This window comes from Neoarius graeffei, chromosome 20 (genome assembly GCF_027579695.1).
Source record: "Neoarius graeffei isolate fNeoGra1 chromosome 20, fNeoGra1.pri, whole genome shotgun sequence".
NCBI lineage: Eukaryota > Metazoa > Chordata > Actinopteri > Siluriformes > Ariidae > Neoarius > Neoarius graeffei.
This window is the reverse complement of record NC_083588.1, coordinates 35,952,858-35,966,609: the sequence shown is the minus strand read 5'-3', so window position 1 is coordinate 35,966,609 and position 13,752 is coordinate 35,952,858. Positions and strand designations below refer to the sequence as shown.

Below are 13,752 nucleotides of genomic sequence, written 5' to 3'. Positions count from 1 at the left end.
TCGTATATGGCTTATAGCCAACTCAGTGGTATGTGCCTCGTCGGCTATCAGCTCATGTATGACTCAATTTCGTGGAATAACTGTTAAATGTAAAAATGTATGATGTCACTCAAAAGAAAAAATTTTTTTAAATGTTAAAGTTACAGCTGATTTTATCAGGGTACACAGCAAAATCCCCAGTGTTGAATTAACACCCAGAGTGTTTATATAGGTTCAACTGGACACAAATTAACTCTGAAAGTGTTAATTCAACACTGAGGAATTTGCTGTGTACATCTGTATGTCTCCTTAATCTCTCCGTATTGGCTTACAACGGATTCTTAGCCCTGACTGTGACCGGGTGTTCATGTATAAAAGAAAGCAACGCTGAAGCATGACTGCAAGAGCAGCTAATGCAGCATCTAGATTTATTATATCTATGGTATGATGTGGCTACCTGTCTTTATTTACCTCTGGACATTTTTGAAGGTCCTGCACGAGTCTTTGTCCAGACATACAGTAAATGTTTTCTCCTCCAGGGCTCTGATGCTAATATCAGTCACTCTCAGCGTAGACTATGAGAAAAGACACAATTAGTAATTCTATACCACTAATATGATTTCATAAAGTAGGACAATTTCCTAAAATTCCTAGAACCTCCATCTTTTGTTCTTGGAACAGCATTCATTTTAACCATGTGATGCCATTTTCCCTAAAGCTGTACCAGTTAGTTTGTAGACAGGACAGCTATTGTGTAGCTCAGTTTATAACATGAGGCAAAGTCATTTATTTCTTGAAAATATTAAAACATCACACATATTATCTGCAATCAACCATTTAAGCCCTAATGAGCAGATATTTAGGATTATTTTCACTAACATGGCAGGTGAATTTTCTCAGAAGGAAACTATGGGATTCTGACTCAATTCAAACAGTTCTAAATAAAGGCTGATATATTTCAGCAATATTGCACTGCTGCTGTATTGAATATCAGCACAGCTGTGATTACCCGTGGCCAAATTAGTACAACAGCACAATAGCTGATATTCGGTACAACAGCACAATTGTGAGTGTGATATTGCTTTTATACACCAGTTCTATAAGCAAGAAATAATGACTAACTGACATTTTTGACACAATATGGCCCAATATTTTGCTTATATTTACTCTAACAACAACAACAAAAAAAATTGCCAAAGAAGACAAGCTGGATAGAGTGTTACATGTTCTAAGTAACTATCATAATGGTTTCAATGTAAGGGACTATAGGGGCCTTTCACATAATATCATCATAACTGTGGATTTGTTTATGCGGCCATGTTGCTGGGTAACTTTGATAAATAAAAAGCTTTGTGTTTGACAACGACCTGCACACGTGTACACGAGTGATTGTAAGCCCAATTCATTCAACATCTACAGATAAACTGAGAGGAGTTACAGGAGTTAAAAGAACAATGTCAGAGAGCTGTAGTGCTTCTGAATGTAATAACAGACGTGGAGATAAGCCTGGTTTAACTTTTGACCACCTCTTGGCGAATCCAGAAAGGCAAGAAAAATGGCAGGCCGCAGTTAAACAAGATGCCAACAAAGCATTCCCGTGTGTGTGGAGAACATTTTATATCAGGTTCGTATGAAAGCTCTGTGCACCTGTTATTTCTCCTAACACTTTTTCTTGCTCAAGGCCATTCAGTTATATTAAACCCATGGACAGAACTTTGGTCGAGATAGTAAAGTTTTTAACACATTACATGATCTGGCACTACTCAGTACAGTCTACTGGTACACACACAAGCGTGTCATACTTAGCAACTCTCCTGCACTACAAAAAAAAAAAAAAAAACATGCCAAATGGCAAATGTATGAACATTAAAATGTCTGGATGTGGGCTTTGAACACGATATATTTTATTAGACCTCACGCTTGGCTCAACCAGTAGCATGTTTGTTATGTACCGATATGTAGATGAGGCTAAACACCATAAAACATGCTAGATCTAGGTCCTGGCTTGTTTATTACTAATAGATGTCCATGTTTGAGCTTACCTTTGTCATAATAAGATATTTTTCTTTATTGGGAATTTTTCATAACCTTCCAGCATGCATGAAACCAGCCTGGAAATATTGTTAAGCATCTGTACTTTTGTATACCTTTAGCATCTCCATTGTATTTAGAAGTCCCAAATACTAAATAGTTCAGGATGTCATAGCATCCCAAATACAGGAGGTGGTTTGCCGCACACTTTCCAAGTGGAATAAATACATTTGTGGAAAAATGATATGGATCTGTGATGCCTGCATGTTTCAGTTTTTGGATGTGACATGATCTGCTGGTATAATATAAATACTTAATACTTTCAGAGAGATTGTAATGACTGCAGTCATCTTGATTTTCATTATTAACTGTCACGGACATGTTTCTTTGTTTGCCCCGCAATATGGCAGATGCTGCATGATAAACAAAAATCTGTGACATCAGTGAAAGTCCTCTATTGCTAGAATTGGAAATTTATGAAGTAAACACAGATATGCAGCATGATGCAAACAGTAAATTGTACAACCCCGATTCCAAAAAAGTTGGGACAAAGTACAAATTGTAAATAAAAATGGAATGCAATAATTTACAAATCTCAAAAACTGATATTGTATTCACAATAGAACATAGACAACATATCAAATGTCAAAAGTGAGACATTTTGAAATTTCATGCCAAAGATTGGCTCATTTGAAATTTCATGACAGCAACACATCTCAAAAAAGTTGGGACAGGGGCAATAAGAGGCTGGAAAAGTTAAAGGTACAAAAAAGGAACAGCTGGAGGACCAAATTGCAACTCATTAGGTCAATTGGCAATAGGTCATTAACATGACTGGGTATAAAAAGAGCATCTTGGAGTGGCAGCGGCTCTCAGAAGTAAAGATGGGAAGAGGATCACCAATCCCCCTAATTCTGCACCAACAAATAGTGGAGCAATATCAGAAAGGAGTTTGGCAGTGTAAAATTGCAAAGAGTTTGAACATATCATCATCTATAGTGCATAATATTATCAAAAGATTCAGAGAATCTGGAAGAATCTCTGTGCGTAAGGGTCAAGGCCGGAAAACCATACTGGGTGCCCTTAGACGGCACTGCATCACATACAGGCATGCTTCTGTATTGGAAATCACAAAATGGGCTCAGGAATATTTCCAGAGAACATTATCTGTGAACACAATTCACCGTGCCATCCGCCGTTGCCAGCTAAAACTATAGTTCAAAGAAGAAGCCGTATCTAAACATGATCCAGAAGCGCAGACGTCTTCTCTGGGCCAAAGCTCATTTAAAATGGACTGTGGCAAAATGGGAAACTGTTCTGTGGTCAGACGAATCAAAATTTGAAGTTCTTTATGGAAATCAGGGACACCGTGTCATTCGGACTAAAGAGGAGAAGGACGACCCAAGTTGTTATCAGTGCTCAGTTCAGAAGCCTGCATCTCTGATGGTATGGGGTTGCATTAGTGCTTGTGGCATGGGCAGCTTACACATCTGGGAAGACACCATCAATGCTGAAAGGTATATCCAGGTTCTAGCGCAACATATGCTCCCATCCAGACGACGTCTCTTTCAGGGAAGACCTTGCATTTTCCAACATGACAATGCCAAACCACGTACTGCATCAATTACAGCATCATGGCTGCATAGAAGAAGGGTCCGGGTACTGAACTGGCCAGCCTGCAGTCCAGATCTTTCACCCATAGAAAACATTTGGTGCATCATAAAACGGAAGATACGACAAAAAAGACCTAAGACAGTTGAGCAACTAGAATCCTACATTAGACAAGAATGGGTTAACATTCCTATCCCTAAACTTGAGCAACTTGTCTCCTCAGTCCCCAGACGTTTACAGACTGTTGTAAAGAGAAAAGGGGATGTCTCACAGTGGTAAACATGGCCTTGTCCCAACTTTTTTGAGATGTGTTGTTGTCATGAAATTTAAAATCACCTAATTCTTCTCTTCAAATGATACATTTTCTCAGTTTAAACATTTGATATGTCATCTATGTTCTATTCTGAATAAAATATGGAATTTTGAAACTTCCACATCATTGCATTCTGTTTTTATTTACAATTTGTACTTTGTCCCAACTTTTTTGGAATCGGGGTTGTACCCGTGCTGTTATACTAAATATCAGTACTCTTGGAACACCGCTTATCCAATCAAACGAGTGGACCAGAAGAAACTTTTATATATTTAAAAAAAAACATTTAGCATTCCTCATTTTTTGAACCCGTTACTGCAGCTGGTGCTCACAGTCTCTCCATCATTATAGCGCTACTATGCTACAATGTGCATCCCAAACTGATCTGTGATCACAAGTTGGGTCTCTGAGCAGTAAAGTCATAGTGACAGCCTGCTACAGTGTGTGTGTGTGTGTGTGTGTGTGTGTGTTTCACTGGTCAGCAACTGGTGTGCACATGAGAGTGACAGGAATGCAAAATTTAATAATAATGTTATGAATTAAATTTTACAATAAAAAATGGGGGGGATTTTTAAAATGCTCAGCTAATATTAGCTAGCTATAGATACAAGTTACTAGCTTTCTTGTCTGTCAGCACTACACACAAGCTCTCATGTTGCAAGATCTAATATGGAAAAATAAAACAGTCCGATGGCCATTTAAAACTTGCAAAACACCGATATAATACTGTATCTAACGTGTGCAAAATGTTCAACTATCAACATTCAGACAAAACAAAGCCATTTCATGCCAGCACATCACAAGGCTAATTACAGTGAAAACCTTGGACCAGGCAACAATATCAGCTGATGTGTCTCTGAGGCGGAAAAAGACGACGGCACACACTGATGACTGTAACTGAAATGTGATGTTGTTCAAGGAAAAAAACAAAGGGCTGTTAATCCAGAAAGGTTCTAGCTGAAGAAATCATGCCCAATCCCTCATAAGACAATGACTTAATGAATGAATTAATTAGTAAACCTCACAACCATTTAACAAATATTTTTTAGAGAATATTCACATAAAACATTGCTCATTCTTACCATAGGTGGTCTAGTGGGGTTTGGATCACGAAAATCTACACTGAGGCTTTCAAGACCTATGAAGAAAAAAAAAAGTCATGCATCTTGATTAAAACAAAAAACCCACATGCCAAAAGACAAAAGCGTTTCAATGTATTTTAAACTTTAATGATTTCTTTACTTTTGGTTCCACTAGGCGGTGTTGTACACATTGACACACCGCACGTTATTAAAGACTTTCGTCTGTCCACTTCTCGATTGCTTATGGAGGCCTGAAAGGATAAGCAGCACAAAAGCGTGTCCACACACACCTTCAGAATACTAAAGTATTACAGTAAAGTTAAATAATCAGCTTTAATACTAATAAAGCTTGAGTATTTTGAAGGTAGCGTTTAGAGACAATAGATACCTTTCTGTAGTTGACAGCCACAATTACACCACACTCTCCTTGCATGGTTTTCTTATACCGTACTGATCCTGCAAATAAAAAATAATAATTAAAAAAAAAGTTAATCAGTGATATTGTTCAAATAAGACAAACAATCTTTCCAGACAACGAAACAATAAGTAACTATTTAATACAGCTGTTCAATTGTATACTCACCCCTGATTGTGTCTTTAAGTGTAACTCGAAGAGGTCTGAACCCAGGAAAGTCCATGTCAAGCTGACACACAAACATCTCTTCCACAACTTTAGAATCCAAACTGGAGAAGGAAATCTAGACACAAGAAGAGTGAACTGACCTTTAAGATACATAGCATTGTGTTGAAGGTCTGTGTATATTCAGGTGATTAGATAGCTGGTTAATGACACTGGGACATTTTCTTCTTGTGACCGAGGCTTTGGTTTTATGTGATCAATTAGAATAGAAGGCCTTTATTGTCACTGCACAAAAGTACAACGAAATTTAGTTCATCATAGGAGAACAAAGCCGCTGCATACATACGTGCCACTACTCTTTGGCACATCAGCCCAAGGCCGCCCCATGTTAACTTAACTGCGTGTCTTTGAACTGTGTGGGAAACCAAAGGAAACCCACACAGACACAGGGAGAACATGCAAACTCCACACAGAAAGGCCCCCATCGGCCACTGGGCTCAAACCCAGAACCTTCTTGCTGTGAGGCGACAGTGTTAACCACTACATCACCATGCCACCCTCATAGTAGAGTGAATAATATCTCATCTCATCTCATTATCTCTAGCCGCTTTATCCTGTTCTACAGGGTCGCAGGCAAGCTGGAGCCTATCCCAGCTGACTATGGGCAAAAGGCGGGGTACGCCCTGGACAAGTCGCCAGGTCATCACAGGCCTGACACATACACACAGACAACCATTCACACTCACATTCACACCTACGGTCAATTTAGAGTCACCAGTTAACCTAACCTGCATGTCTTTGGACTGTGGGGGAAACCGGAGCACCCGAAGGAAACCCACGCGGACATGGGGAGAACATGCAAACTCCGCACAGAAAGGCCCCCATTGGCCACTGGGCTTGAACCCGGACCTTCTTGCTGTGAGGTGACAATGTTAACCACTACACCACCATGCCACCCTCATATTAGAGTGAATAATATGAAAAAAAAATCCATACTTGATAGTAAAGTAAAATCTGAACACAGAAGTGGGCTAGAGGAAATGATAAGGGTGAAAAAAAAAACCATTACCTGATATACACTCACTGTCCACTTTTTTAGGAACACCTATACCCATGCTCATTGCAATTATGCAAAAGTGGTAGCAGTGCAATGCATAAAATCATGCAGATACAAGTCAAGAGCTTCAGGCAATATTTACATCAAACATTTAAAAGTTATTCCACAAAATTGAGTCGTACATGAGTTGATAGCCGATGAGGTGCGTAGCGCCGAGTTGGCTGTAAGCTATGTATGACTCGATTTTGTGGAATAATTGTTTTATTCTAGCCACATTCACTGGATTTTGAGAAACAGAGCATTTTTATTTTTTGCAAATTTGATAAATAAAATCTTTATAGAAAATGTCCGACAAAATAATTTCCGCTTAGAATGTTAACAAACCAGTGAAATGACAGTAGCGATTTGTGAAAAATGCGATAATAATAATTCTTGAAAAATAAAAAAAAGATATGTTCTGACCATCAAATATTTTTATTCCATATTTTGTTCCTTTTTTTGTATTTTTGGGGGTTTTATTTTCGAGTAGAGTTTTTATTTCGTCCTCGGTTGGTTCAGCAACACGCTCCGCCATTTTGTTTTTCTCTACTCACGGTATATGAGCTGATAGCCTAGTAGTACAGTAGCCAATCAGAGCATATTGCTCATATTCAGTGAATGTGGATAGAATAATTATCTTTAACTCTCCAGTATAGTTGAATCTTTGCCCACTGTAGACTCAGATTCCTGTTCTTGTCAGCGGTGGAACCTGATTTGGTTCATTAAGGAAAAGTTCATTAAATCATAAGTTTAAAATCTATATTTTCCTGGAATGCTACTTTGCAACAATGCATAATATTAAATGCACTATACAAATAAATTGATTTGATTTGAAATTGATTTAGTCTTCTGAAGTTGTACCCCATCTGCCTCTAGCATGTAGTATACCTCTATATAGTGTGTTTTGAGAACCTTTTCTGCTTTTTTCGCAATCGTTGTAAAGAGTGTCTAAGTTACTGTAGCTTTCCTGTCTGCTCAAAACAATCTGACCAATCTGACCATTCTTATCTGACTGCTATAATTTCCGCCTGCAGAGCTGCTGCTCATTTGTTTCTTGTCTTGTCTCTTGCAACATTCTGTGTAAACCCTAGAGACTGTTTTGAATGAAAATCCCAATTCTGAAAATCTCAAACCAGCCCATCTGGCACCAACAACCATGCCACAGTCACATTCTCCCCATTCTGGTGTTCAACGTGAACGTTACCTGAAGTTCTTAACCAGTTTCTGCATGATTTGATGCATTACACTCCTGCCACATGATAGGCTGATTGGATAATTGCATGAAATGTGAAAGTGTACAGGTATCAGGTATCATTTTATTTTTTTCTAATAAAAATGACTCTCTCTCTCCCTCTCTCTCTCTCTCTCTCTCTCTCTCTCTCTATATATATATATATATATATATATATATATACACACACACATACACACACATACATACATACATACACACACACACACACACACACACACACACACACACACACACACAACAGGACATTTGCACATTATTAAAAAAACAACAACAACAACAACCCATATCTCTAGCTGTTTTTCCTCTGGACCCTTGAGGTCTAATACAAGGAAAAACAAGACAGAGTCATCTATATCCCCCGCCCTATATACATATACCAAGTTTCAAGATATTATGTGTCACATTTTTCAAGTTCTGCTGCAGGAAACCAACCCTACCTCTTTACACTGACCTCAGCAGCCCATGGCATAAACCCATCGGACCTTTGGTCCACGTGAGTGAAAAATTTAAATTTCTCACATTTCTTAGTATCAAAAGGCACATATATATTACTTAACCAACACATATACCAACTTTCAAGACCATACCATTCATAGTTTTCACGTTCTGCTCCGGAAACAAAACCTAACCCCTAAGCCTAACCTGAGAGACTAAGTCTGAAATTGTTTCCCTGGAAACATGAAAAATTTTAATTTCTCAAATGTCTTCGTATGAAAAGGCACATCTACATCACCTTGTTAACATGTATACCAAGTTCCAAATCCGTATCATGAATAGTTTTGGATATATGCTCCGGAAATAAACATTGTTCTTAGAAACTAAGTCAAAATCTATTTACATAAAAATTTGAAAAAAAGAAACCCTCTTTTTTTTCCAAAAATCCAAAACAGCAAAAAGGCACTAGTTCACATGTTTCTTGATATGTATACAAAGTTTCATGAAGATATCTTCAGTAGTTTTAAAGATATGGCCCAGAAACGAAAACATGACTGGACGGACAGACGGACGGACGGACAAATGGAACCTGTTCCTATATCCCCCGTCAAACTTCGTTTGGGCGGGGATAATAAAATGTATTTAACCAAAGCTCTACAGCTTGTGAAATGTTGAATGTGCATTCAGACCTTAACTGAGTAGATGGGGATGTGGACAGGCTGCTGTGCTGTACGCGTGTAGTATGAGATGATGTCCAAAAGAAAGGTATTGGGCTCTGAAGACCCGATAACACTGGAGTGCTGTAATTCAAAGCACACACATAAAAAAAAAAAAATTATTTCACCAGGTAACAGTTTGTCAATATGTTTCATTGCACTACAAAATAAATATAGTGGTGCTTGAAAGTTTGTGAACCCTTTAGAATTTTCTATATTTCTGCATAAATATGACCTAAAACATCATCAGATTTTCACACAAGTCCTAAAAGTAGATAAAGAGAACCCAGTTAAACAAATGAGACAAAAATATTATACTTGGTCATTTATTTATTGAGGAAAATGATCCAATATTACATATCTGTGAGTGGCAAAAGTATGTGAACCTCTAGGATTAGCAGTTAATTTGAAGGTGAAATTAGAGTCAGGTGTTTTCAATCAATGGGATGACAATCAGGTGTGAGTGGGCACCCTGTTTTATTTAAAGAACAGGGATCTATCAAAGTCTGCTCTCCAAAAAGAACATTGCTGTTCGTCTCCAGTTTGCTAAAGATCACGTGGACAAGCCAGAAGGCTATTGGAAAAATGTTTTGTGGACGGATGAGACCAAAATAGAACTTTTTGGTTTAAATGAGAAGCATTATGTTTGGAGAAAGGAAAACACTGCATTCCAGCATAAGAACCTTATCCCATCTGTGAAACATGGTGGTGGTAGTAGTATCATGGGCCTGTTTTGCTGCATCTGGGCGAGGACGGCTTGCCATCATTGATGGAACAATGAATTCTGAATTATACCAGTGAATTCTAAAGGAAAATGTCAGAACACCTGTCCATGAACTGAATCTCAAGAGAAGGTGGGTCATGCAGCAAGACAATGACCCTAAGCACACAAGTTGTTCTACCAAAGAATAGTTAAAGAAGAATAAAGTTCATGTTTTGGAATGGCCAAGTCAAAGTCCTGACCTTAATCCAATTGAAATGTTGTGGAAGGACCTGAAGCGAGCAGTTCATGTGAGGAAACCCACCAACATCCCAGAGTTGAAGCTGTTCTGTATGGAGGAACGGGCTAAAATTCCTCCAAGCCAGTGTGCAGGACTGATCAACAGTTACCGGAAACATTTAGTTGCAGTTATTGCTGCACAAGGGAGTCACACCAGATACTGAAAGCAAAGGTTCACATACTTTTGCCACTCACAGATATGTAATATTGGATCATTTTCCTCAATAAATAAATGACCGAGTATAATATTTTTGTCTCATTTGTTTAACTGGGTTCTCTTTATCTACTTTTAGGACTTGTGTGAAAATCTGATGATGTTTTAGGTCATATTTATGCAGAAATATAGAAAATTCTAAAGGGTTCACAAATTTTCAAGCACCACTGTATCTTAAATGTATGGTTTCTTTTATTATAATAATAGTGAGCAGTGGACTGAGGTGGACAGTAACGAAGTACATTTACTTGAGTACTGTACCTAAGTACACTTTTGGAGTATCTGCACTTTACTTGAGTATTAATTTTTTTGGCAACTTATTACTTTAACTTCACTACATTTGAAAGACAAACATCATACTTTTCACTCCACTATATTTCTTTCAAGGTCCTTGTTACTCGTTACTATGAAGTAGCTTTGAAAGTGGATGTTTTTTCTTTTCTAAAATGTGATTGTTTTTTTCGCAGGTGACACTGAGACAGCCTATCAGTAATCACTAGGGTCACATCACGTCTATAGACTAGATAAAATCAAGATCAATGATTTCTCCGCAGCATTATTTGAACACAATCAGTTGATGGTAGAATGGAAGGAGACGGTTCTTCTGGGGAATGCACGCACCCACGGTTCTATAGCTAGAACCCATGTTTCAGTTTTCTGAAAGGAATAAAGAGTCATCTCGTTTTAAATGTTTGTTTTGTTTGCCTAAAACGGAGCACATCGCGACCTACAAAAACTTGCCATCCAACCTGCAGAAGCATATTAAAGTATATACATTAAATGTTTTATTCCAAGAGAAAGCTTGCAGTGAAGCTGTCTGTGATTTTACAGCTAGCAATAATGTTGCAATCGATAAGCAGTCTGGTTAGTCAAATGACTTTCTATGGATTTGCCCGCCAAGTTGCCATCGCCTTGTCCACGGCTAACGTTAACATATAGCTAGTTAACTTGGACACTGTTAGTTAGCATGTAAAAATGGAGTTACGCTAACATGAATAATGTTAACTTATCTGAAGTCCTTTCATAAATATGTTTTAGCATAATTTTGCCAAATAAACAAAATGTAGAAATCTTTCTTTTCTAGTAGTGTTAGCTACCCAATATGATTTTGAGTTTGAAAAGAGTTTGCTAGCCTGTCAGGTGGAGCGTCACTGGCTAGCTAGCTTAACGTTAAACCACCATGATTCCACTGGCAGATTCATATGTGCATGAATACATACACTTGCACACACACACGTGCGCACACACACAAGACCTGTGAGATGGACAGTATTGTACTTGTCAGTCACAAAAAATTGTTGGAATTTTTTTGTTTTGATGTCAGATGATGCTCTTGCGTTTTTTTTTTAAATCTTGCTTAAAGCAGTGTTGCTGTTGGGCAGTTATTAAACTCGAGGTGTTGACCTGGGTTTTAAGCAGGCTGGATTGTCACTTTTATTTTCTGAGCAAGCTACATTACAGCTATTCCACTGTCTTCCTGATTAGCATACGCATGCATGTACAGTATGCACACACTGCCAGGGCTGGGTCAGAACACTACCATGATGCTTTGTGGGGGTGGGGAGGAGTGTTACAATTAAAAAAAAGAAAGAAAAAAGAAAATGACAATGGCTCTTTTTCAGTTCAGTTGTATTTCATTTTGTAATGTTCTACCAGATGTTTATTCTACAGGTTCTACAAGTTAATCAGTAAATCCAGTCGGTTGCTTCAGAGTCATTAGGTTTTGTAAGCGTTGTGGCAATAATACAACGATGTGTTGACAGAAAATGTACTTTTAATACTTAAGTATTTTTAAAAGCAAGTACTTCAGTACTTTAACGTAAGTAAAAATTTGACTGTACAACTTTCACTTGTATTGGAGTAACATTTGACCAATGGGATCTGTACTTTCACTTAAGTAATGAAGTTGGGTACTTTGTTCATCTCTGGCAGTGGAACCAAGTATATTATGTGCAATCAAGTGAAAAGAGTTGAAGGAATAGTTACCGTTTCAGCTAGTGTCAGGAGCATGGCTCCCAGACTTTTAATGTTGGAGTCATACCATGGATCAACACTGCCCAAGGATGCTGCAAGTGTAAGCCTGTCTACATCTGCTGTAGCATTTTCCTGAAAGGAAACATCCTATAGGATGAATATCATACTTCAACTTTTTGCCAATTGGCATATTTTGCAAATATGTAATTAACTGGTAACACTTTATCTGAAGGGAATTTACACAGTGGCTTCATGCCATTCAGACACACACACACACACGTCATGGAATATGAATTAATTTGACAGTGGCTGCATGGGGTGGTGTAGTGGTTAGCGCTGTCGCCTCACAGCAAGAAGGTCTGGGTTCAAGCCCCGTGGCCGGCGAGGACCTTTCTGTGTGGAGTTTGCATGTTGTCCATGTGGGTTTCCTCTGGGTGCTCCAGTTTCCCCCACAGTCCAAAGACATGCAGGTTAGGTTGACTCTAAATTGACCGTAGGTGTGAATGGTTGTGATGACCTGGCGACTTGTCCAGGGTGTACCCCGCCTTTCGCCCGTAGTCAGCTGGGATATTGTTTGTGTCACAATAAAACAACAAATTGTTGTTTTATTGTGACACAAACAATAATTAAGATGAAATAATTAAGATGAAAAAACAGAAATCTGGAGTGTGCATAGGTATTCACCCCCCTTTTGTATGAAACCCCTAAATAAGAGCTGGTCCAACCAATTCACTTCATAAGTCATATAATTAGCTGTTTAAGATCAACCTGTGTGCAGTCAAAGTGTCACATGATCTGTCACATGATGTCTGTATAAATCCACTTGTTCTGGAAGGACCCTGACTCTGCAACACTACTAAGTTGTAAAGAAGTATAGATCAGGGTTGAGTTATAAAAAAAAATCCCAAACTTTGAATATCCCATGGAACACCATTAAATCCATTATAGCAAAATGGAAAGAAAATCGCACCACTACAAACCTGACAAGAGAAGGCTGCCCACCAAAACTCACAGATCGGGCAAGGAGGGCATTAATCAGAGATGCAACAAAGACACCAAAGATAAGACTGGAGGAGCTGCAAAGATCCACAGCAGAGATGGGAGTATCTGTCCAAAGGACCACTTTAAGCCATACACTCCACAGAGCAGGGCTTTATGGAAGAGTGACCAGAAAAAAGTCATTGCTTAAAAAAATCACGTTTGGAGTTTGCCCAACAGCATGTGGCAGACTCCCCAAAAACATGGAAGAAGATCTCATCTCATCTCATTATCTCTAGCCGCTTTATCCTGTTCTACAGGGTTGCAGGCAAGCTGGAGCCTATCCCAGCTGACTACGGGCGAAAGGCGGGGTACACCCTGGACAAGTCGCTAGGTCATCACAGGGCTGACACATAGACACAGACAACCATTCACATTCACGGTCAATTTAGAGTCACCAGTTAACCTAACCTGCATGTCTTTGGACC

The 13,752-nt window shown here is 38.6% G+C and overlaps 1 protein-coding gene across 3 annotated transcripts in view; it reads right to left on the bottom strand.

Annotated features, from left to right (window-relative positions):
• Positions 1 to 13,752, bottom strand: part of pik3r6b (phosphoinositide-3-kinase, regulatory subunit 6b) — a 59,119-nt gene that overhangs the window by 2,631 nt on the left and 42,736 nt on the right. For all 3 annotated transcript variants that reach the window (XM_060901592.1, XM_060901594.1, XM_060901593.1), the window contains exons 13-19: positions 12,299 to 12,418; positions 9,072 to 9,182; positions 5,600 to 5,714; positions 5,405 to 5,472; positions 5,177 to 5,267; positions 5,017 to 5,072; positions 451 to 554 (exon numbers count right to left, since the gene is read on the bottom strand). In XM_060901592.1, coding sequence (XP_060757575.1) covers positions 451 to 554; positions 5,017 to 5,072; positions 5,177 to 5,267; positions 5,405 to 5,472; positions 5,600 to 5,714; positions 9,072 to 9,182; positions 12,299 to 12,418 — 665 coding nt within the window. The remainder of the gene's footprint in view (positions 1 to 450; positions 555 to 5,016; positions 5,073 to 5,176; positions 5,268 to 5,404; positions 5,473 to 5,599; positions 5,715 to 9,071; positions 9,183 to 12,298; positions 12,419 to 13,752) is intronic.